The sequence below is a fragment of the Mesocricetus auratus genome, unplaced genomic scaffold (genome assembly GCF_017639785.1).
Source record: "Mesocricetus auratus isolate SY011 unplaced genomic scaffold, BCM_Maur_2.0 Super-Scaffold_100013, whole genome shotgun sequence".
Classification (NCBI taxonomy): Eukaryota; Metazoa; Chordata; class Mammalia; order Rodentia; family Cricetidae; genus Mesocricetus; species Mesocricetus auratus.
Window position 1 is genome coordinate 52,097,213 of NW_024429196.1, and position 25,586 is coordinate 52,122,798.

Below are 25,586 nucleotides of genomic sequence, written 5' to 3' on the forward strand. Positions count from 1 at the left end.
ATGAAACTATGAGGTTCCTTTTCAGGCATCTGATTTCTCTGTTTTCTTTTTCTTCTGTGCCCAGTTTCCCTGTAGAGGAGAGAGGATGGCATGGGACTCCATCCTTTTAAATCGTTTCTTCCATAAGAAACCAGATAGTTTTCAACTGAAGCCAAGACTAAGATAAGCATCATTAAATCATCAACTACGCCAAAAATAGAGGAGATAAACATAGAGCTGTGTTCTCTCTCTCTCTCTCTCTCTCTCTCTCTCTCTCTCTCTCTCTCTCTCTCTCTCTCTCTCTCTTTCTCCTCTCTCTTCCTCATTCCCTTCCTCCCTCCCCTCTCTTTTTGTTCTGGGGATGAAACCCAAGGAAAGTGCTAGGCAAATACTAGACCTCTGAGTTCAGAGCCACCCCCCCCCCACCCGGAGAAGGCCATTTCCCTTTAGAGTGGCTATTCTGAAGGCAGGCTCCTTTCCAGGGCATTTGAAAAGCTGTCTGCACTTGGACTTGGAGGATCCTCTAAGACCTCCTCCAGTCTAGAACTGTAAAGCACTTTGATTTAATTAGAGTGAGTCACTAATGACTATTTTCTTGAAGAACATCTTCTAACAGAATTTGGAATATGATAAAGGAAAAAATAGTCTCTTGGTCTCCATCATAACAGTGAGGGCTTGTCAGGACTCTAGTTGGTTACAAAACACCTCATTAAGGCATCGGTTTGAGGTAGATTATTCCTTAGGGGGCCATTTTCTTAAAGTTTAGTTAAGTATATAAAATGGAAACAGGGGCTTTCAGAATGGCTTTGTGAGTAAGATAGCTTGCTGCTTTCTCTCTCTCTCTCTCTCTCCCTTTCTTTCTTCCTTTTTCCTTCCTTCCTTCCTTCCTTCCTTCCTTCCTTCCTTTCTTTCTTTCTTTTTGAGACAGAATTTTCCTGTGTAGTTCAAGCTGATATTCCTCCGTAGCTCAGGCTAGCCTTGGACTTGCTAAGTAGCCCAGATCTTTCACTCTTGATCCTCCTGCCTCTGCCTCCCAAGCTCTGCTACCTCACACTGTGTTATGGTGTTCACCACTGTGACCTTGTGTGGCTTCCACTGAAGCTGGTTCCCAGTTCCAAGCTAAGCTTCTCTACCTTGTTGTGGATTTAAACTTTCCTTATTGCGTCTTGCATCTTCTTTTTTTTTTCTTTCTTTTTTTTTTATTAATATTTTTTTATTTTCCATTTTAAATTTAGATAAGAAACAAGGTTGCTTCACAAGTCAGTACAAGGTCCCTCTCCCTTTCCCTCCCCTCCACCCGTGCCCTCCCCATCCCCCCCCCCCCCCCGTTATCCCCTCATTCCCCCAGGGAGGGTGAGGCCCTCCATGGGGGTGTCCATAGTCTGTCATTTCATATAGGGCAGGGCCTAGACCCTTCCCCAAGAGTTCAGGGTGAGAGTGCACCTCACATTGTTCTATGGGAGTCCAGAGACCGTGTGTATACTTGGGATAGGTACTGATCTGCAGAAACAGCTGACCAGACAAAGGTTAACTCTTGAATCCCAGGCATCAGCCTGGGAATCCAGCATGGGACTGATCAAGACCCCCCGAATCTGGGTGTCAGTGAGGAGGCCTAGGTAATCTATTGAGCATCTTGCATCTTCTGTTAGCTGATCAGCCCTGTGTCTGCAGCCTGTCAAGATAAGCGCCTGTGTTTTTCCAGAACTGCGTCTCTCCTGGCATAGCACAACCACACTTTAATACCTGAGATGGTTTATGTTGACAGTCGGTTTGATGGGGTTTCAAATCACCTGTGGCACATGCTTCTGGGCATGCCGGAAGGTATTTCCAGAGAAGCCTAACTGATGGAGGAAGACCCGCCCACTGTGAGAGTGGCACCAAGGTCTGGGCTCCTGGACTGAAGAAAAATGAGAAAGTGAGCAGAGAGCCAGCATTCCATCTGGCTCTCTACTTCCTCGCTGAAGCTGCAGCTTGATGTGACCAGCTGCCTCATGTCCCTACCACCATGCCTTCCCCCCCACTGTGAGACAAAATAAGCCTTCCATAAATAGCCTTGGTCACAGCAGGGGGGAAAGTAGCAAATCCCTGGTATTATGTCTTTAGTGATAACTCGTGGTCCGTACCACGCCCCCTATTGGCCTTCATTTCTAAGCAGTGGTGGATTTTACCCCTTTCTCTTCCACTAAACCCTGCCAGTCACTGAATCCAGCTGCTAACATCTTCACCTCATTTCTTCTCCCCTCCTTGATGCTCCTCTGTCCATTGTTCAGACATCCAGTGCTATGTCTTTTAGCAAGCACTCAAATGAATGAATAGAAACCAAGGTCACTAACAGCCCGATTCATAATGATGCCAAATCCTTTGTGTGTTTTTTGGCTCATCTTCCAAGAAACTACCGAATACGTGTCCCGTGTTAGAGCTAGACAAATGTTTGCACTCCTTTGCCTGGTTCCTCATGTTTTGTCTTAAAACCACAGCGGATGCGGTGCACAATGCAGCTGGCTTTGGGTTCAACGGTGTGGATGCGGACGGGCATTTCTCTTGGGATCTGCTATCTAACCTGAACATCTGGAAGATTGAGGTGAGAACACTGTGCTTCTGGAACAAATGGCCACAGTGAATAAAGCAAGTGGTTGTTGTGAATGTGGGATTCCCAAACCCTTCGTCAGGGTGTCTGGGGAAAGCTGTTTGGGGAGATGCCCGGCCCCACATTCACCTCACCATCTGTACTTCAGATTGTTTCCGCTCCTTCTCCTCCTCCTCCTCGTCATCTACTTTCTTGACACTTTTAATGATTCAAGGAAAAGTGACACCAAACATTTGAAAAAGAGCCAGAAAAATCTTTCTGCTGTTTAATTCTACCAACCAGAGAGTGAAAATGTCAACTTCTTTTGTTTGCATTTGACTTGGGTTTCAGTCCAGAGTGTAGACCAGAGGCCGGTCCTTTAGATTAACACATGCTGGGCTGTGGGGTTTGGGAGGGATATTTAAATTCATTTGATGTTTTGAGAAAAACTCACAATGCACACCCTTTAGGCCACTGGGTTAGTGTGTCTCTTCATCGGTCTTCATTCTTGGACCACGGTTCTCTTCGCGTCTTCGGAAACAGAAATGGTTCCCTTCAGAAACAGTCATCTCCGTTTGCTTTGCCTTGTCTGCACTAGCATAGACATGCCGAGCGCGCCATGGAACCTTTGGTGTTGCCGCAGTGGAGGAAGGGCCACGTCTCACTGTGCTGCAGGAGCTTTGGTCCCCTGGACCACCCACTCAGGGTGGCTGTTAATTTTTTTTAATTTCCATCTCCCCTGGGGCAGACAGGGAGAGCAGGAGGCATGGGAGACCGACCATCTTCCACCCACATTTGGTGGAAAGCAGGCCAAAAGGAGCCATGAGACAACTTCCACCTTCTTCTGCATTTGGAAGGTGGCCTGCATTTCACCTAACAAGGTTTATAAGGGGGGTCAGATTTCCTCCTTCCCATCCTCCTCTTCCACCTCTTCCTTTTCCTTCTCCTCAGTTTCTTCCTCTTCCCTTTCTCTTTTCCCTATTATCTTCTTCCTCATCCTCTTCTTCATCTCTCCCTCCACCTCCCTCCCCTCTTCTTCTACTGTCACATAGCACTTTGTACCTGTTACCTAACCAAATTACATCGTATATTCAATTTCAATTCATGGTGCTATTTGATGCCTCAGGCTTATCAGACTGCACAGATAGTGAGTCTCAATGTGGGGGTGGGGGTGATATTTGGATTCTAGAGAATCTGAGGGATCTTTGGGTCAGAAAACCATGGCAAATATAGAAGAAAAAAAAAGGTCCAAATTTAGAACTGGTTTGGAGTGAGCAATTTGCCCCATTACAATAAACCACTTCTTCAATAGAAAGTTTCCAGATGCCATAACCACATTTCCCATTTTTGGAAAAGCATATGAAGACTGCACACCTCTTTCCTATGCGGATGTCAGGCAAAGTCTGAGGGTTAGGGACTTCATTCAGAAAACAACCTACAGACTTGCCTACAGCCAATCTATTGGTGGCATTTTCTCAATTGAGGATCCTCTTCCCAAATAAGTCTAGCTTGTTTCAAGCTGATAAAAAACCAAGAAGCACACTACCTTTATATCTGTTATACCATTTCTCTATTATCATCTGATGTCTCTTCAACCTAGGTTCTTCATCATCTGTCTGTCATCTGTCTTACCTAGTTATCATCTGTCAGGCCATCTTGCATCTATATGTCATCTGTCTTCTTGGCCTACTCTCTCCTTTCAAGCGTATTACACTAGGCAGGTGTGTGGCCTACACAGTGTTTCTTAAGACTGAAGATTTTCCATAGGGAAAAGCCATACTTCTTGTTAGTGTCAGTGAGAAAGCACAGTTCATTGCATATTTAGGGATGTCTTTTTTGGCAGTTGACTAACTTACACTATTACCAGATGGGTGATATGTCTTTATTTTCTTTTTTTGTATTATGATCCCTTCATGCATGAAGTCTCTTACTCTTCCAGGCAAAATTGGATGCAGTTGGGACTGTGAAGCTATTTATAGAAATGACTGTAAAAGGCTGACCTAGTTTGCACGTGGTCACATAGCACAAAGATAATGGTTTCATTTAGCTTGTCCTGAAAGCTCTACAATCAAATAATTAGACTTTCCCTGTGTAAATACCCTTCTAGAGTAGTTCTAAGTGATCTGACTTTGTTTTTTAAAAATCAGAGTGGGCGGGAATTAACAGAACTTCCCCCTCAGTTTTTCTCTAATGTAAAAATAAGTTTTGAGCAGACTTTATTCTCTAAGCCAAGGTTTAGCTGCAAAGTAAATCTTATAAATGCCAGAAAATGTTACTGCCTGTGGCAGAACAGCTGATTGACTGAACTGTGAGTAATCCCGCTTGAAACCCTCATCAACTGTGTGAGCAAGGGAGTTCTGGGCAGGACTTCCAACTGCTTGGCTATTTTTAAAGTTAATGATAGGTGTTATTTTCTTGTTTCTAGACTGCTACGAGTTTCAAAATGTACTTAGAAAACTGGAATATTCAGACATCTGCTTGGCTGAAATGGTAAGGGACACAAGAACTTCCTTATTGCTCATGGCACGGATGTGCTTAGGGACTTCCTATGTGAGCAACAGCTGCCTGCCAGTCATGCCATCCGGCAGACACTTTCGACATCATTGTCCACATCTTGTCAATAAAAAAGTAGGAATGATGACTTGAGAAGATCCCAGTGTGTGCCTGTCTCATCCCATAATGCTCTCTACTTGGTTCCACACACTAGTTTATTCCTTGCAGCAATCCTGTAAGATGCCATTATTTGTATTACTCTGTTTTATAGCTGAGGAAAGTGAACAGAGGGATTACATGACATGCCCAAAGTCACAGATCCATGTGTGACAGATAGAGGGCCAAAGGGCTATTCCCAGAACTAGGCTTTTGGCTTCTCTGCTGTTTGTCTTGATACCCAGGAGAGTCTAGTTTTCAGATCTTAGGAAGTCATTGTCAACATCAAATTCTTGATGAGGGTTCTGCTGCCCCTAGCAGTGAGAGCTTTATGGTACCCTACATGCCTGCATTTGTATTGACATTTCTCTGACCTGTTTCTATATGTGTTCTAAATTTAGAAGCATTACTTGTTAGGGAACTATGAATATACTATCTTTGCAATGCCACATTCTACCCCATGAATGCACCTGAACTTTCAGGGAGCATATGAGGAGATTAGGTTTTGCTTTTGATGGAACTATGTCTTTCACAAATCTGAACACTGAAGCGAAGCTCAGGAGGTGGCTGGGTGATTAAGTGTGGACTGTTCTTGCAGAGGAGCCAAGTTCAGTTCCTATCACCTATGTGCATTGTTTCAACCACCTGTAACTCCTGCTCTGAGGGATGCAGTGCCCTCTTCTGGCCTCCAAGATGCATGCATTCGTGTGTACAAACCTCAATGCAGATATATACAAAATAATAAATCTTTAAAACTATTGAAGCAAAGGAGACACAATCTGGTAATTCTTCAAATAAAGCTAATGCTTTACTTGAAAACTGAAAACTGCCCATTTCTGCAGTCTTTAAATTCTGTATGAACATGATAGTTTTTAATTAATGTGACAAGCAATTTTAACAGCAGCCTTTATTTCCCAGCATGTCTAGAGTCATACAGTTTCCATTAAGAATGCACAGCCCAAGATGATTGAGAATGAAATATTTCACTCATGCAAAAAGATACAGAGAACTTAGAAAAAAATTAAAATGCACATGCCTAGTCCTCATGTCAAAAAGAAATCCTACTGAGAATGGAGTTTCAAGCCTGTGTTTTTCTTTCCAGTTGTATTTGTTTTCCTCTAATGAAAGGGAGATGAAACCCTCAATCCATGTGTAAATCAGTAACTTTTGCTGGGCAGTGGTGGCACACATCTTTAATCCCAACACTTGGGAAGCAGAGGCACGTGGATATCTGAATTTGAGGTTACCCTGATCTACAGTGAGTTCTAGTACAGTCAGGGCTACACGGAGAAACCCTGTCTCAAAATACAACAACAAAAATCAGTTACTTTTGAACCATCAGTGGCGGATTCTTGATAACTGCTTGAATTTACTGTTGCATTTACCGTTGGGACCCTGTCACTTACTAAATGGTCACCTTGACTGTAATTGGCAATGCATAGCCTGAGTTCTGGGGAGAAAGCCTCTCTCACTTCCTATCACTTATTTTAGTTTTGGCTCAAGAAGAATCAAAGATCTTCAGGGAACCAGCTGACTTTTCTAGCTTCTCACAGAGTAGTTCCCACATTTATCATCTTAAATCTGAAAATGTGGACCCTCAAATGTCCCCATATCTGAAGCCTTTTGAACACTAACATGTTATCCTATGAGGAAAATTCTCCATCTGACCTCACATGAAGTGTTGGGTGACACTTCATTCTGGCTGTGTGTATGAGATGTATGCAAAACGCCAATGAACTTGTGTTTTAGACGTGGCTCTCAACCCCAAGATAACTCATGTATATGTAAACACTCTGAACTCTGAAAAAAATTCAAAATCGAAAAGGCTTCTTGTCTTAGGCATTTGGGGTAAGAGCTACTCAACCTCTATCTTAATTTAAAATCTGATGGGCTCTGAGCAGGTCCTCTAATTACCACACCAATTTCTCACTAGAGTTCCTACCAGAAAGATTAAAGGGGTTGTCATGTTGATGGCATAGGGGTCTGGTTAGAAAGATAAATTAATGTTGGCTAAATGAAGATAATTTCTGTGGATGCTCATCTGAATTCCAGGCATCTTAATGCCATTGACACTCATGTAGGTACCTCTAGTAGATTTGCCCTTTGGGGAGCCTGAGACTATTGAGTCCTTTGTCATAGTAGATCATGTAATGGGGTCCAGACCATCTAATCTGATGAGGTTAAAATTTATAATAGAGCCAAGAGCTGCGTTTTTGATAGCTCTCCAGGATGCCAGAGAAGCACAGGCTGCCTGCATTTCATTGCAAGCTCCTGCTGAGTCAGGCAGGCATCTCTCAGAATGGATCTGAGGACTTCCATGTGGTCTGCCCCAAAGAGATGCAGGTGGAGGCATGCAGTGTTTTCACCGGGGGTTGGCTGATCCTTCCTCTCTTTACAGTGTGTGCTATGAACGGGTTCCCTGGTACCCTACTGTGCTCACCTTCCTCCTGTCTGCTCTGTGGCATGGCATTTACCCTGGATATTATTTTACGTTCTTAACTGGAGTCCCCGTCACATTGGCAGCTAGAGCGGTAAGCTTCCTTCAGCTCTTGGCTCTTTTTCTCTAGAAATCTGTGGTGTGTGTGTGTGCGTGTGCGTGTGCATGTGTGTGTGTATTCTGCCTTAAGCGGTGGTGAGTTGAAGGTTTGTGTTTGTTAGGAGTGACTGTTTGATACGGAATGATAAGTTCTCCCTGGAATATTTACTTTGATTTGTTTTCTTGGAATGATATTTGGAAAAATCAAATAATGTGCAAAACATTTTCATATTGCAGAAATACTTCAATGTATAGGGACTTGCCATTGTAAAAGTGGTTAACTGATTCATTTGTAGAGAGTAAAGCAACAAGAATTTTAGAAGCAGCAAATTACACCCTTGAGAAAACAGACACTTTTTTTTTTTTTTTTTTTTTTTTTTTGGTTTTACAAGACAGGGTTTCTCTGTTTTGGAGGCTGTCGGTCCAGCCTGGCCTCGAACTCACACTCACAGAGATCTGCCTGCCTCTGCCTCCCGAGTGCTGGGATTAAAGGCGTGCGCCACCAACGCCCTGCCAGACACATTTTTAATCATTAAAAACTGAATGTACATGTGCAGATACATGTGCAGATAATCATGTTTATTAATCAATGCAGGCTCTAGCATATTTCAGTTTGCTTATGTCCTGCTTAATTTCTCGTGTCATTATACTAAGCCTAGAAGTAATTCACTATGTCTCTGAGAAGTCAGTGAGGTGGCAGCCTTAGGAACTACATATGTGGAGATGGATCTAACCTCATATGTCTGATACAGTCAAAGAATAAAATTACTGTGCTACGTATAGAGTCTTATATTTGGTTTAATTTTGTTCTTTGATCATAATTATGATCTTTCTTATTTCAGGCTCCAATGATATTTGTTGTGCTATATATATATTGCTGTTGACTCATTTTGCCTGGTGTGTGTGTGTGTGTGTGTGTGTGTGTGTGTGTGTGTGTGTGTGTAGGTTGGTGAGTGCTTGTAGGTGCATTTGTATATGTGTGTGGAGAACAGAAGACAGCCTTGGGTGTTGTTTCTCAGTTGGCACCCTCCTTTTGTTTTTGTTTTTTGAGACAGCCTCTCTTGCTGGCCTGGAACTCAAAGCAGGCCAGGCTGGCTGCTAATGAGCCTCAAGGGTCTTCCTGGTTCCACTTCCCTGGTGCCAGGATAACAAACGGATGCCACAACACCTGGCTTTTTTGTCTTTTTTTTTTCAAATAAAGTGGCTTCTGGATATTCACTTCACAACCGGATTATCTTCCAAGCTCTTGCTGTTTACTTACTCTTCCCTGCACTCTTCCATGAATATTTCAGCATCCCTGTCACATGCCAGTCAGGGTTTATGTGTCCAGATATCACAGTGGATAAGACGAGCTCTCCCCCGAATGGTCCTGGTTTACTTAGATGAAGTACATCAAATTCTATATATGAACAAGGTAGAAAATTTCTATTCATGCTAATTTTTAAAATTTTAAATATTAAATACATATTTGAACGTGAGAAGAAGCAGGAGAGACCTTTTATTTGTCCTTCATATATGAACTCAGGCTCTGAAACAAAACTAAAGAACAGATGGCTACAACAAGCTACAAAATAAAGGTCACCGCTTTGCTTGTTGATGTATTCAGAGGATCAGTCCTTAAAATATCTTTACTCTGGTGGCCTCTTCTGGCACAGGCTTTGATTTGTGTAGATTTTGTCTATCGCAGACTTGCGAATAGTTTTCACAAGTAAGTTAGGTAGCAGATGGAAAAGGGGGACTGAGGGAGTAGAGCTTCCAGTTTTTTCTTTCTGGATGAATGAACTTAGCAGCCATGAAGACTTGGGCTTCTGGAGGTTAGCTACTTAGTTAGTAACATTTCACACCTGCTGCTGAGCATTTCTGAATGGATGGACCCCCAGACTCTGTTCTGAGGAGGTGAGAGTGGAGGAAAAGATCATTGTTGTTGTTGGGGGTCTTTGTTTTGGTTTACTGTTATTTTTGAGACAGAATCTCCTGTAGCTCAGGCTATCCTGGAACTCCCTATGTATCCAAAAAATGACTGAACTTTTGATCCTCCTGCCTCCACCTCTGGAGTGCCAGCCGGCCTATGCCATCATGCCCAGTTTTAAGAAGCATGCTGTGCAGAGTTTTGTGCATTATTGTAGCTACCAATTGAGCACATCCCCAGCCTGAGAAAGGTCTTTGCTTCACCAGGCAGTACTGGGAGCTTGCTTGAAGTCCCAACAGACACAGTCCGTGCAAAGTATTAGCACAGACATTGCACATAGTAAACATGAAGTAAACAGCAGTTGCTTTATTTGTGGCTATAGTTGATACTTGTACTCTTGTAGTCATGGAAACAGGGTGCAACACAGAGACTTATCAGCAAGAGTATGCACCATAAAACTGTAACAGCAAAAAGGGGGGGGCAGGCAGACAGGCTAACTCTCCCCTAATTACCTTAAATTACATTGAAGATTAATATTTATATATTTGTGGACATGGCAAAAAGTCTACAACAGATTACACCAAACCAAACAAACAAACAAAACATCAAACCAGCTAAAAAAATTCACCAGTGCCATTAAGAATATATAAGTAGAAAAGGCTTTGGAAGACTCTGTGCCAAGTTCTTTCTTCCTTTCTTTCTTTCTTTCTTTCTTTCTTTCTTTCTTCTTTTCTTTCCTTTTTTCTTTTTTTGGTTTTGGATTTTCGAAACAGGGTTTTTCTCTGTGTAGCCCTGGCTGTTCTGGAATTCACTCTGTAGACCAGGCTGGCCTTGAATTCACAGAGATCCTCCTGCTTCTGCCTCCTGAGTGCTGGAACTAAATGCCTATGCCACCACCCCCAGATCTGTGCCAAATTCTTTTTGGGGCAAGAATGGTAAAAAATTATTTATATATATACATATATTATATATAATATTACACATTTATTTACACATATATGCATACATACATGTAATGTGAAAAGCTATAGTGAGGTTTTGGGTGAAAATGGGACTCAGAGAGTGGGTTGGGTTCTTCAGCCTATGTTCCTGTGGTCCTGCTTCTTGTGTATGTGATTGAGTGGAAGTTATTTCCGTTTTCAGTCCTGCCTCCTACTTCTGCCTTCTTGGTTTGCAGGTGAGGAACAACTACAGACATCACTTCCTTTCTTCCAAAGCTCGGAAGGTTGCTTATGACGTAGTTACCTGGGCCGCCACTCAGTTGGCTGTCTCTTACGCGGCAGCGCCCTTTGTCTTGTTGGCAGTTGAACCAACCATCAGTTTATACAAGTAAGTTTCCAGTGTTCTCAGTTGATGCTTACGGTTGGCGGCTACTACATTTACCTTTTTTTTAAACTTCAGAGTTGATAAGATGAATCAACATTTTAAGGGATTATACCAAGAATTGCTAACTGTCACTTGACTATGAAAATGCCTGTAGAAATTTTAAGAGGAGACGGCTGTCCCAAAGATACCAACATGAGCTCTAGTACCTGTGATGATGGCTGACAAGAATCCCTTCGACCATCCCTAATGCTGTGAAAGGGCTCTTGTGGCTGTGCATTTAGAACGGATAGATACAGAGAACAAGCTCAGAGGATTCTCCCACCAAGGTAGTGCACATCTGTAATCCCAGCACTTGGGAAGTAGAGGCAGGAGGATCCTGAGTTTCAGCCTGGCCTGGGAGATCCTGTCTCACAAAAAGTGAAGAAAGGATTTGTAAATATCCTCCCCCAAACTCAAAGGGAGAATGTCCTGACTCTTTTTCCCAGGGATTAAGCTGTGTTGAAGAGGTGAGACACAGACAGACTGAGGGGAGGCACTAGGGTGTTGCTACTGGTGGACTAACTTGCAGAGCCTGCAGAAGCACTCTGCCTTTTGCTGAGATGCCATACTGTTGAGTGTGCATGATGGCGGGGGATATGGGAACCAAGCGTGGGGACCAGAGATTTTAGGAAAAGGTCTGTCAGGCCTTGTATTTGAAAGTCTGTGCACCAAATGAACTATTACCTATAGTCATGTACTTTTATATTTCATGTTCATGTTTAATTTTTCCTCATTGTGGAGTGCTTGAACCTTTGGCCTTGAAACTGTGTAATTTCACAGTGAAAGGAGGCCAAGAATGCCTCAGAGCAGCCCTCTTAGGAATGGGTGTGGGAACTGAGTGAGGAGCACTCAGAGGACATAGGCTAGTGCCTCTACACAGTAAATGCTAACATGCATTATTTAGTGGGTGACACAGGCCTTTCCAGATTAACTTTTGTGTACATGATGGTGTGTGTGTGTGTGTGTGTGTGTGTGTGCGTGCGTGTGTGTGTGTGTGTGTGAGTGTGTGTGTGTGTGAGTGTGTGTGTGTGTGTGTGTGTGTGTGTGTGTGTGTGTGTGGTGACCAGAGATTGTCTTCTGGTCCAGAGCTTACTGAATAGGCCAGCCTGGCTGGCCAGTGAGCCCCAGTGAGCCTCCTGTCTCCACCTGCCTTGTATTGGGGTGACAGGCATGTAATAAGCAAGCACATGCTTCGCTTTTTAATTCATGTTCTGAGGATCAGACTCAGGTCCTCATGCTCTTGTGGTGAGTGGGCACTTGACTAAGCATTTCCCCAGCTCCAAGGTTATTTTTTATTTTAAAAACAATCTTAGTTTACATACCAATCCCAGTTCCCTCTCCCTCCCATCCTCCCTTCCCTCCCCCCCACAAACACCCCCATCCTATCTCCCATCCACTCCTCAGGGAGGGTGAGGCCTCTTATGGGGGATCATAAAAGTCTGTCACATCATTTGGGGCAGGACTTAGGCCCTCCCCTGTGTATCTAGGCTGAGAGAGTATCCCTCCATAGGGAATGGGCTCCCAAAGCCCATTCATGCACTAGGGATAAATACTGGTTCCACTGCCAGAGGCCCCATAGACTGCCCAAGCCCTCTGTCACCCTCATTCAGAGGGCCTGGGTTGGTCTCATGCAAGTTCCCCAGCTGTCATACTGGGGTCTGTGAGCTCCCACTTGCTCAGGTCATCTGTTTATATGGTCTTGGCTCCTTTGCTCTTCACTCCTCCCTGTCTACAACTGAACTACAGGAATTTGAAATTATTTTTCTAACCTGGTCCCATTATAAAAAGTGACTTAGAAATGAGCAATGCTGCTGTTATAAAGAGTAATGTAGCAATGAACCATGCCATTGTTGGTGCTCACAGAATGCTCCCCCAGCCTTGATGTATAGGCATGTTGATACTTTGAACTAAAGAAACCAAAATCTCTCTGACTGCTTCCCAGTCCCTACCGCTCTCTTCCTCTCCAAAGTGTGAGACAGAGCTGCCCCTGAATGTCCTCATTCTAAAGCCTAAATGTTTCAGAAGATCAACTTTTAGGCAGACTAGATTTAACACCGCATTCGAAGCTTGTGTGGAATTTCCTCAGACTATGTATTCTTTTGGTTGTATTTTGGCTAAACCTAGTCCAAGCAATCATTTCTGACTCTGCCCCTGCATCCCAACCCCAGTCCCAAACCCTGCACCAATACTGGGATTACAGATACATATGGACATACCCAAATGCCCAGCCTTTTTTTTTTTTGTTTTAGCATGTTTGCTGGGTGATGGGGATGTCTTCTGTACATATGTTTCTCTTGTTGGTTGATGAATAAAACACTATGGCCAATAGGGCAGCAAGATAGGCAGGTCTAGGAGATGTGGAGGATTCTGGGAAGCATAGGCAGAGAGCAGTCATCATGTGATTCCTGGGAAGAAAAAATTTGAGTGAGGCGTTCTCTGGTAAGAAAAGACCACTTAGAAATACTTAGATTAATAGCTATGGGTTAATAATTAAGACAAAGCTAGCAAATAAGAAGCACTATCCAGCAGCCCACAGCTTTATAATTATTATAGCATCTGTGTGTTTATTTGGGGGCTCTGAGGCAGCTGTAGAACCATGCAGGAATTCTGTAACAGCTGGGGATCTAAGCTCAGGTCCTCATGCTTGCACAGCCAGCTCTTTCTCTAGCTCCAACTCACTAAAGAGAGAAATTAGATCTAGTAAAAGGAAATTCAAATGCCATGGTCATTAGAAAGGGGGAGTGTAGTTGCCTTGCAGATCTGTAGCTTGTTTGGGGTTAAGTTCAGTAACCAACAGTGAAGGACAGCTATGTACAAATTCATTTCTCAGATGTTCTTCATCTTTATCATTTACATTTCTGATATGCTTTGTGTGAGACTGTAGTTGTATTTTGTTTGTTTGTTTGTTTGTTTTCTCTTTTGGCTCTTTGGGGACTCCTACCATCTAGCTCCCAAATAAATACACACAGAGTCATATTCTTAATTAATGCTTGATCTTAGCTTGGCTTGTTTCTAGCCAGCTTTTCTTAAATTATCCCATTTACCTTTTGCCTCTGGGCTTTTATCTTTCTCTATTTCTGTATACCTTTCTTTACTTCTTACTCTGTGGTTTGCTATGTATCAGGGTGGCTGGCTCCCGGAGTCCTCCTCCTTCTCTTACTCCTGGATCCTTTCCTGCTTCTTGATTTTCTCCTCCTAGATTTCTCCTCCTATTTATTCTCTCTGCTTGCCAGCCCCACCTTCCTTTTTCCTGTCTTACGATTGGCTGTTTAGTTCCTTATTAGATCAATCAGGTGTTTTAGGCAGGCAAAGTAACACAGCTTCACAGAGTTAAACAAATGCAACATAAACGAATGCAACATATCTTTGCATCATTAAACAAATGTTCCACAGCATAATCAAATGTAACACACCTTAAAATAACATTCTACAACATGAAACCATGTCTCAAAAAAGTTTTTAAAAAGTGAGAAAAGGAAAAAAAAAAGAGACCTATGAAACAGTTTGAAAGCCCAGTATTAATACCCTCACTTATCTTTAAACAATGCTCTTTTAACTCAGTGTTAGAATTTGGACTTGGATGGATCAGAGTTGATAAAGCACTTCCCTTGCAAGCTGAGGACCTGAATCTGGTCCTGTTTTAGTTAGGGTTTCTGTTGCTGTGAAGAGACACAATGACTATGGCAACTCTTATGAAAGAAAGCATTTAATTGGGGTGGCTTACAGTTTCAGAGCTTTAGTGCATCATCATTATGGCAGGACCTGGCAGCATGCAGGCAGACATGGTGCTCAAAAAGGAGCTGAGAGTTCTACATCTTGATCTTCAGGCAACGTGAAATAAACTGTGTCACTATGTCACTTGAGCATACCCCCACAGTGACACACTTCCTCCATACCTACTCCAACAAGGTCACAGCTCTTAATAGTGCCACTCCCTATGAGCTTATGAGGCCAGTTACAATCAAACCACCACATTACACTGCCTAACACCAATAAACTTGTAATAATGTTTAAATGCAAAATGCATTTAGTTCAAAGTCTCTTCAGAGATTCATGCAATATCTTAACTCTAATCCCCTATAAAAACCAAATCACAAAACAGATTATGTACTTCCAACATATAATGGCATATATGATATCATTCCAAAACATATGGAAGGGAGCATAGTTAGGAAAGACTGGACTAAAGCAAGACCAAAATCCAGCTGGGCAAACTCTGCATCTTATGTGTGGAGTCAAAATGTTCTTCAAATCCCCAGCACCCACATAAGAAGCTAGATGTGGTAGCTTATTTGTAATCCCAGAGCTGGGGAGGCAGAGACAGGAGAATCTCTGGGGCTCACTGTCTAGCCAGCCAAGCCTAATTGGAGAGTGTCAGGCCAATCAATGAAAGACCTGGCCTCAAAGAAAGTGGACAGTGTTTCTAAAGAAAACTATCTGAGATGGTCCTTTGGCTTTCACACACACACACACACACACACACACACACACACGCACGCACGCACGCACACACGCACACGTTTATAAAAGAAGGTTAGCATTTGTAAGTAACTTTTATAAATAGCCAGCTCTTTGAGCAAAGACACCCTTCATACCTAGAGTACAAAATTCATTATTGAGTGTGCTCAATAGATGATAGCTGATTTGAGACTGTCTATTATAGAAAGATGGAATATTCTGCAAAGTTTTGGAGGAGGTATAAACTGTCAGGAAAGGTCACTAAACTTTACTAGGAGAATGAGGTTTCCATTGCTTGATTGTATACTTGGATTTAAGTTAACACAATTGCCTCATGTCCCACAGGAAATAGGGCAAAGTAGAAGGACAAAGTATCTGAGGTGTGTTCACTTTAAAGTTGTAGTTTACTGTAGCCCTGCCTATGACCTCTGAGAATCCAGTCTATGCCCAGTCTATGCCCCTGTCCCTCTGCGTTCTTTACACACTAACTTAGATGATTGATTGCTGCTTCTTTGATGTTTAAGCAATGGTTCATAATACCCATTTGACCCTCTGCTCATGGGCTTAGAATACTTTTTAAGACACTGTGTCATTCTGATGTCTCTCTCATGACTTTGCTTGAGAAGAAACATATGCACCCTCTGTAGAAAACAAGGTGGCAGATTAAAGAAAGACCCCTCGAGTTCAGATGGGGAGTCAATTAATTTATTGGGGTTATTTACCAAACCATCAGTGATTTGCATGCTGGTTTCACCACTGAAAAGCAAACCCCCAGTCAGTTTTGTATATCTAATATCCTGAGCACAGTTTGCATGGAGGAGAAGTGATTGGAATATCAAGGAAGCATCATGTGATACCCTTTCAGTATCCAAGAGGCAGTATAAACATCCCCTTAACCTTTCTGTGGATTGGCTTTCTGTTGTGTTGTTCTGTTTATTCACCATCATTACTGCAGACAAGGACACTGCAGCTATTCTCTTCAAGGTGGGACTAGTCCTGTTGAGTCCAGGGGAAGCTGGGTCTATGGTGGAACATATACAGAGATTTCCACTTATGCTATTTTCCTCTGGCCATTTACAATGTATTTGGTTTTCTAAGTATACTTCAGGTGGTTAAAAGCATAAAAGAGGCTTGTGGAGATTATATGTAGGCATTGTTACTGTTATATAAAGGAAATGGAGTGTCTGGAGATTTGGGCATAAGCAAGTGCCCTGGGACTGATGCCCTATGGGCCCCAAAGGACCACTGCGTTTTCTGTTGCTCTTCTCCCAGGGACAAGGCAGAAACTCATGCATTTTTGGAAATCCCAGTTTAGTACCTTTTGGGGTTTGTTTTCTTTTTAAGTGCTGAGAAATGAAGCCAGAGCTCCACATATGACAACAAGGGCTCTACCAACTCCACCGTGGCCCTGTGTTTCCTCCGTCTCAGCAGTTAGTGTTTAAGGAACAAATGAGCAAGTGAAAACACATCAGTGCTCCTGACTACCCCATAAACATTTTTAGGGAGCCATTCCTCTTGCTGAAGGTGGAGCAGCTTAGGGTAGATCTGAGTTACTTGGCCTTGCCGTCATCGAGGGTCGTTACACACATCAGTTATGGACCCCTTGTCTTTTAACTGTTTTTCTTTCATCTTAGAGAACATTGCAGTGGTTGGGGATATAGCTCAGTGATGGAGTGCTTGCTGGACATACACAAAACCCTACCTTCAGTCCTTCCCATCCTTCCTATCAAGAGAAGGGAGGGACATAAGAACAGAGAGGTGGGGAGACACACACACACACACATGCACACAGAGAGGGGGAGGGAGGGAGGGAGAGAGAGAGGGGGAGAGAGAGAGGGAGAGAGGGAGGAAGGGAGAGAGGGAGAAAGAGAGAGAGGGAGGGAGGGAGAGAGAGGCGGGGGAGGGGAGAGTATGTTCTCAGGCAAGCAGGGTTGAGGGAGTTGACTAAAGTATTAGTTTAGCCTTTCCAATCTAACAAAAACAATTTCTGATTACATGTATTTATTAACAGGTTGCGCCCTGTGTTTACCTGGCATTTACACTCTAAATGGACTTTTCAAAGTACAGGTTCTGGACTGTGAAATGGTCCAGCCACTAAAAGCACTTTATGTGCAAGCCTGGCAACCTGACTTTGGCCCCAGGAACCCATGCTAGGAAAAAACTGACTCCTAAAAGTTGTCCTCTGACCACACATGTACTGTGGCACTTCTTTGCAGGCCTCCCCACAACAAATCATAAAATAAAAGTTTTTTTCTTTTTTCCAAATCAGGATCCTTGCAGTTCCCAAGGTAGACCAGAAGTCCCCAGTCTTGAGACGTACGCGAGAGATGAGGCTGTGCTTGTGACTAGAGGACAGAGTGGGCTTCATGTGCTCTGCCATCCTCAGCTTTGGAAATGTCTGGTTTCATACAGTTAATTCTCTTGGTCTGATTATGTCAGTGGGGCAGTGCTCTGTCTGTCCATCTCTGCTTCAGCCAGCTTTGTGATTTCATCCATCCTTGGTAGGCCTGCCTGCCTACCAAAAGCAAGGAGTACATGGCAAGCCCAAGTCATTTCGAATTACTGTTACTGCTGTTATTGAACACAGTGCATCCTCTTGCCCCACTGAAGATGATGCCATCATATATGTTGTATGTTTTCTGTTTATGCCCATGTTTGAAAGTCAATTCTTGTGTTTTTACTTCTAGGTCTATGTTCTTTTTCTTACACATCATAAGTCTGCTGATAATCTTTTTCCTGCCAATCAAACCACGCCAGCCTCAAAGGCAGCCTCAAAGTGAAAATTCTGTAAAGAAGAAGGTGAACTGATACCCACAAAGAGAAGCTGAAAAACAGAATTGCAGGACACTGGGAAGACACAATGGACAGAATTGCAGGACACTGGGAAGACACAATGGACAGGCTTGAGGATTCTCCAGTGACTTAGAGGAGATGTTTACATGCGTTCTTTTTTTCACTGCAGGGAATATTTTTATAAGTCCTTTTTTTTTCTACAGTTAAAATCACTATGCCTAGCTTTGTCTTCATATTTTACAGGGCTGTTCAGTGACACAGTGTAGAACAGGCCACTGGGTCAGCTCTTCTGAAATCCTTTCCATCAGTTGAAATCTGGATGCATGGATCCAGGCATTGCCTCCAATACTTAGGAGGTATCTGCTGAGATGACTTGTCCTAGATTTCTGAAATCAGAACATTCCCAGGCATGATTTTCCCTGGCAACTCTGGACCCTTGGATGTGTGACTTACCCGGTTGTGGACACAACTCCTATGCCCAGAAGCCCTTAAAGGGAAGTGATTATGGAGGGATGTTTTTAGGGTGTTGGAAAAAACCTCCAAAGACAGTGAGGATTATCCCTGAATGCTTGAATGGATTGGTGTGCCCTCAAACAGGCTGCGTTATTTTCCCCCAGAAATGTATCATTCCCTTTCTTCCTTCTGAACTGAGCCAAGATCAGAAATCAGAAAGTTTCCGGCCTGTGTGCCCCAGGAGCTGGGGAGTAGGAGGGGGCTCCTGGTTTCCCTTTCACCTGCTTTGATCTGCTTGATTGACCTGTATTGGCCCCGAGAAGGCACCCAGACACTGATACTGTCAAAGGTGGCAAAGAAATAATTGCTTTCAGTAGATAGAGGTTCTCTTTTCTCCCTACATGTCTTGGAAGTGTCAGTGATCATTGCCAATGTGTAGACACAGACTGATTCTTGTAATGGATTAAATTCAGCTTTATTTTAAGTAAACTGTCATGTTGGGAAGCTGCAGCTGAATGACAGTGCTCTACTCTGTCTTCATTATGAATGTGCAGTGGCTCCTTTGGAGGATTTCCACTGGGTAAAATAGTCTATGAAAGAAGGAAACATAATATTTAAAATGTGGAAAATAATGAGAATAATAATAATAATAATAGTAATAATAATAAAATATATGCTTCAGTGATGTGCCCTGGGAGCTGAAAATTTGTTCTGATCAGATAATAAAAAAATTGGTTTCTCACTGAATAAATAATATATTTCTATTTTAGGAAATGATTCCTTATGGAAGAATTGTTTCTTGCTTGGGTCAACTTGTGTATGTTTTCTTTGTCCTAAGTTTTCACACTGTAGCATGGTCAGTGTTCACCGTGTGTCAGGAAGGGGACAGTTTTGGTTTCTTTATATGATTTCTTATCTTCATTCACAGCATTGTATGACTTATTTCCCCTACAAAGGAAGGGTCTATGGGTTACAGACACTAGCTAGTGGCCCTGTGTCACAGAATTAGTGATGTAACTGAGACTTCAGTCGAGGGCACTCACGTGTGAGCCACTAGCCATGGGCCTTTCCATGCTGTACCCTTCTGGAACATCCAGGAAGCCTTATACCTTGGCTTTGAACACATTTAATTATCAGTCTTGGTGCTGGGTAGGCAGACAGTAGTCCCTCCCTGAGGTATCAGTGGGGGGTTGGTTCAGGAACCACTTCTTGATTCCAGAGTCTAATGATGATCAAGTTCTGTGCATAAAATGGCACATAATTTGCATAAAACTTATGCATAATCCCTTGTGTATTTCAACTAGTCTTTGGATTGCTTACAATAGCGAATATTGGGTAAATTATTGTTATAATGTAATGTTTAGGAAAGAGAAAGAAAAATGCCTATACATGTCGGTATAGTCATCACCTCCTCCCAATATCACAGAAACAGGAAGAAACAAGCCAGCAGGAATCGAGAGGAAGTAGACGCTGAAGCTGAAAGTGATGGGGAGAATGAACAAGCAGTGGGAGGTTCCGTGCATGCTACAGCTGAGCAGCAAGGATCAGAATATCCTGGACTTCTAGTTCCTCCACGGTGTACCCAGTGTATGAGGCTCATTCCATTTTAACCGGGAACTCATGGGACAAACCCACCTTAGAATCCCAAGAACAGTGTTTGTGATAAAGGGTGGGACACAGGTGCCTCCAGCAGGAACATTGTGTGGTACAAACATGAAAAAAAAATCACACTGAAGAGAGGTAACCATCAGGATTGGCATGAAGCATGAGTGAGCCATACTGAGAGAAGTTCTTTCTTAGCAGCCTTCCCTATGTAAGCGTCTTACTTCTGAGAGAAGAACCTTGGTGATGGGCTGAGAGGCGGCTGCTGCTAGCTCACTTCTGTGAGGCTTTTCATGAACTCTGAAGGGACAGCACACAGGAGGGCAAGTCAGCCTTATCTCCAAGAACCATTTCCCTATGGTTTCTCTCTAGCACCAGGATTGCCATTCTGTCTGTAATATAAGGTGTGTTTAATAAAAATGAGATGGATGGGGGGGGAGGTTGGGTTGAAATCAATAGATTTTCGGCTTTTTCTAAATTAAAGTTTATATTTTTGAGTGTTTGCCTGCATGTATGTATGACCATCATGTGTGTGCCCAGAGGGCAGGACAGGACATGGATTCTATGGACCTGGAATTACTGATGGTTGTGGGTCCTTGAAGTTGAACCTGTGCCCTCTGCAAGAATAGCAGTGCCTTTACTATTGCACCACTTCTCCGGCTCCTGGTTTCATTTATTTTTAAAGACAAATGTAAAGTAGTCTGTTTTAGTTTTTTTGTTTGTTTGTTTGTTTTTTGTACTTGACTTTTTAGGTAACCCCAAGGAACAACAGTATTACTCAGTAGTTGAGAAAAGCAGTAAGGAAGTCTGTCTGAAATTCCGACTGGTTAAGAGGGAAGGCTGGGACAGGAACATAGGAGTTGACAGTTGTTCCTGGAAATGGTGGGGCTCAGGCTGTATGTCCCAAGTGTCTGGGCAGTGAGTGAATGACTCATTTTCTCACCTCTACTGTACATCTGAACTACTTAGGAAGCTTAAAAAAATCAATGCCTTGTGGTTTAGAAACTTCATCTTTTCTCTCCCATTGTCTTGGGCACTTGGCATAATGCCTGCTGTGTAATGAAGATTTAGTGCTTGTTGAGTGAATGAAGGATTGAATGGATTAGCTTAATGTGTCATTGCTCTGGACAGTTCTGATTGAGCTGTGTTTGCACTGGGAAATGTTTCTGCTTTTCAAAGTTAGTTTTTGAGGTAAAGGCCTAGGTTTGTAGAGAATGCTGGAAGCATGTTATGGATTGGGAGTGGGGGATCACTCAGTTTACATAGCCTGCGCCATCCATTCTCTAATTAATGCATTTATTTACTTATCATTATTTGGTGTGGGCTTGACATTCTTAGACACTGCAAGTAAAAGATGCTGGAGACCCATTCTCTACCCTACACATTGATCCAAGAAAGATATGGTTCAGACTCCTGTGCCACAGGGATGCCCTGGACACATTCAGCACTCCCAAATTAGAAGGCAGTTGGGTTGGTGACCTTACCTCTTCTTTTCTGCAAGTTTCAAGCGCTATTTCTTATTATGCTCTACCCAGGACAGCAACCGCACTGCCTTCCATCCTGCTGCCCAGAAAGTTAAGTCTGCCCTCGTCTGAAGACACATTGACCTCAAGCAAATCATCAGGGCATCAGCTTTGCCATCAAGCAGGCTCCTCTAGCATGGCTACCTGCAGAGGTAATTTCAGGCCCAGCAAGTGACTTCATGGGGCTCATGAGGAAAGTTATTTTTCTAGAAAAGTCCCAGCTCACATGAATTTTTTCAAACACCCTATGTTTGCCTGCTCCTGGCTATGAAGAGGAGCAGAAACATCCATGAACAGCTTTTTCTCACTTGTTTCCCCCTTATGGTTCTGTGAACTTGGCAATGGCCTTGTCTGTGCAGAGATGGAAGCCAAGGCTCAGGAACTACAGGTGTCCAGATGAAGTTACAACAGGTTCAGCTGGAAATCCAATTGGCTTTTATTTGTGGCTCATTAACCAAACAGCTTCTGGTGGCCAAACAGAATGAGCTATCAGTGAGCGGGGCAGACAACAGGTCTGTAATGTGGAAAAAATGGGAAATCGGGAACATCAGGTTGCTTCAGGTTATTTATATCTTCGTAACAAGTGAAGCATGGGGTGTTTCATATGGTACGAAGGCAGGTCAATTGGAATTTTCTTTGTAGGAAAAACAGACCTGTTTGGAAATCTGTTTGCTACCTTAGCATGACTGATTGCATTCTGGCTTGATCTGGATTAGTAATGCCTTGTGTAGAAGCTCAGTTCAAAATGGTGGCCTCCCATAAACTGTAGTTAACACAAGTAGCAGGCTCAAGTTCACCCTGATAGTGGACAAACTGGGATTGGAATCCTGGATGGACTGAGTCAAGAGTACATCTGACTGCAGAACTTGTTTTCAGAGCAACAGCCACCTTTGGAGCCAAGAGTAACTCTAGCACTCACCTGGCCCAGAGGTTTCCAGATGTACGCTGGCTGGCCCCGCCACTTGGAAGCTTGCAAGGTGTAGAGAAATTGATATGCTATAGAAGTTCATGTAGCCACTTCCACATTGGAGCAAGTCATTCACGGCAGCATGATTCTGTTTTCCTGGACAGCAGTCACTCATGTGGCTCAGAATAATCTTCCCCATGTTCCATTTAAGCTGAGAGCTGTGTTTTGCAATGGTAGTAAATCCTCCATTTTACAGAGGGGGGAGCTAAGGAACTCAAGGAGTAGAGGAGGAGAGTGGAAACCAAGCTGGCCAGTTAGCTGGTGTTATAGTTACAGATATTCTATCAACACCTTTGTTCCCAAAGGCCCTTTTGTTTACTATGATCCATGATGTATTTTGAGATGTGTAGAGGACCAAAGGTTTCCCTAGACTTTGGGTATTTGAAGCCCGTTACAAAAAAGCAAGTTGCTTTTCTGGAAATGAATGACACTGTGGGAGGTCTAAGCGCAGAGCACCAAGGAGCATAGCAAGGACACAACAGAAGTTTGAGGTCAAAGGAGGAGAATTCCTAGTAGGTAGACTGGTCTGGTGACCTTCAAGCACAGGAAGGTGTCTAGTTGCTGGGTTGTTTGTCTCTTAGCTAGAGAGACTTATCTTTGCAGTGCTGGGATCTCATGTCTGCTAGGCAAATGCTCTATCACTGAACCACACCCACAGCTCTCTAGAAATGTCCTCAGCCCCAGAAAAGGCTATACTTGGTTCCAATTTTGATTGACATTGGCAAGAGAAAGGAGAAAAGACTGGATAAGACAGAGAATCAGAAAGCGCTAAAGAGTGACCAAGATATGCCTAGCTAAGCCTCCGGTTAAGATCACCACTTGTTCCGGCTAAGATCCTGTCTGTTTTTGAAGGTTGCTATGCACCTATTGTTTGCATTTCCAAGCATGTCTATAAGTCAAGAGATCTTAGGATAATGGATGCTTACTACATCCATTGTGACTTGGTCCTGGAAACCTGACAGGGGGCGACTTGTGGATGAAGAAAGGACAGACACACATACAGAAAATCTAGGATTGGATGGGCTGTGCTTGCTCTGACAGAGGACATCTATTTCACAACCCAGAAACTCAGCAAGCTTATTATGTACAACATAAGGGAAGGAGGGATTAGCTAGTCTCTATGTACGGTCTCTGTAGGAGAGCAGTCTCAGGCTACAAACATCAAGGAGGAGTTACATGTGGTGTCAAAGCTTTCTGCACACTCAGTATTCAAACAGAACCAGAGGAAGGCTTTTCCGTGTCCTGGAGTCCGACCTGGGGATGGCTTTGCCACTCCCACAGGTCTGAGGCATTGGTGTCCTTGACATGGCCACGCTAATGTCAAAAACATATATTCACTCAGGACCTCATCTGTTCTCTGGAGATGCCTTCATAGATCTTGGTTACAAACATCCCAGAGAAGCTGGGTGGTGGTGGCACACGCCTTTTAATCCCAGCACTTGGGAGGCAGAGGCAGGCAGATCTCTGTGAATTCGAGACCAGCCTGGTCTACAAGAGCTAGTTCCAGGACAGCCTTCAAAGCCACAAAGAAACCCTGCCTCTAAATACAAAAAAAAAAAAAAATCCCAGAGGCTCGCTCTGCAGATATCACGGTTGAGGAGCGTATCTGGAGCTCTGCCTAGAGTCTACAGAATGCTGATGTGTAACCGGGTCAGAATTGATGGTATGGTTTTGCCTTTTTTGCATTTAAGGAAACAGAAGCATACTTGAGATGAGGGTAGAGGCATAGTGATTTTATCCATTAGAGTGTTTGGTTGACAAATGTGCTTTCTTCCTGTGGAAAACAGCTAACACAGCCTCACTTCTGGGACAGTGGTTGTTAAAAGAGCTCGGTATTTCATCTCCATCCTGTAGCCTTAAAGATGAGTGGCAGGTCAATGCAAAACTTGGAAGGAAGCAAAGGCAGTACACATTCAAGATATGGTGTAGCAAAGGACTCTCTGAACATGATGTCATTTGCCTAGGAATTAAAGGCAACAATTAATGAGCAAGACCTTATAAACAGCTAGACCCAGGATGGGAAACTTCCTGTTGAGTTCTTGGTTAGGGGAGTCTCTGAGCTTCCCAAAACAAAATAGGCAATTGACACTGCCCTTGGTTGTCTTTAAGAACTTGAAAGTAAAACCCTGTTGCCGGTATACCACACACTTCAAACACAGGATGTGGAGGAATGGACCTGGCACTGACCCGCAAACCTCCTACCCGAGGACTAGCTCTCAGATTTGAAGGTGCTGAGCAAGCTGCCTAGGAAAAACGCAATCAATATTCCTATCCAGCTGTTAAAGAACAAAAACCTAAGAATGGCAATAATGGCCATCCTGGCGTGCTATAATGGTACAGTACTGACACTTTGATCTTTGGCATCACCAACAGTTTTCCTAATTGTACTTAAGGCCCCACTCAGTAGGAAGGAATTCTTGCCTGGGACTATGACTAGCCTAGCTGGTGAGGCCATGGACCCTACAGGAGACCCTACTACTGCCACTTTCCAAACCAGTAGGATTTCAACTGCTTTCTGAATATGTGTCTGTGTACCTAGAAAGTGTAGCTTTCACCCTCATCAAAGATGCTTCTTGTTGCAACAGATATAGACTATTACAGAAACCCACAACCAACCGAATGCAGAGAACTACTGACTGTGAGGGTTCCCATTTTCCTGCATCCTCAACAGCATTTGTTGCCCAGCCCCAACTGATACATCTATAATACAATCTCTACATGCAAGACATAGGGAACATCATGGAAGGAGGGGCAGAAAGATTCTAAGAGTCAGAGGACCAGGAAAT

The 25,586-nt window shown here is 43.3% G+C and overlaps 1 protein-coding gene across 3 annotated transcripts in view; it reads left to right on the forward strand.

Moving 5' to 3' along the window:
- Window positions 1-19,477, forward strand: part of Mboat1 (membrane bound O-acyltransferase domain containing 1) — a 103,829-nt gene extending 84,352 nt beyond the window's left edge. For all 3 annotated transcript variants that reach the window (XM_021225034.2, XM_021225035.2, XM_021225036.2), the window contains 5 exons: window positions 2,457-2,560; window positions 4,971-5,035; window positions 7,593-7,725; window positions 10,817-10,968; window positions 18,150-19,477. In XM_021225034.2, the coding sequence (XP_021080693.1) occupies window positions 2,457-2,560; window positions 4,971-5,035; window positions 7,593-7,725; window positions 10,817-10,968; window positions 18,150-18,270 (575 nt within the window). In that variant the 3' untranslated portion in view covers window positions 18,271-19,477. The remainder of the gene's footprint in view (window positions 1-2,456; window positions 2,561-4,970; window positions 5,036-7,592; window positions 7,726-10,816; window positions 10,969-18,149) is intronic.
- Window positions 19,478-25,586: the final 6,109 nt, after the last annotated feature.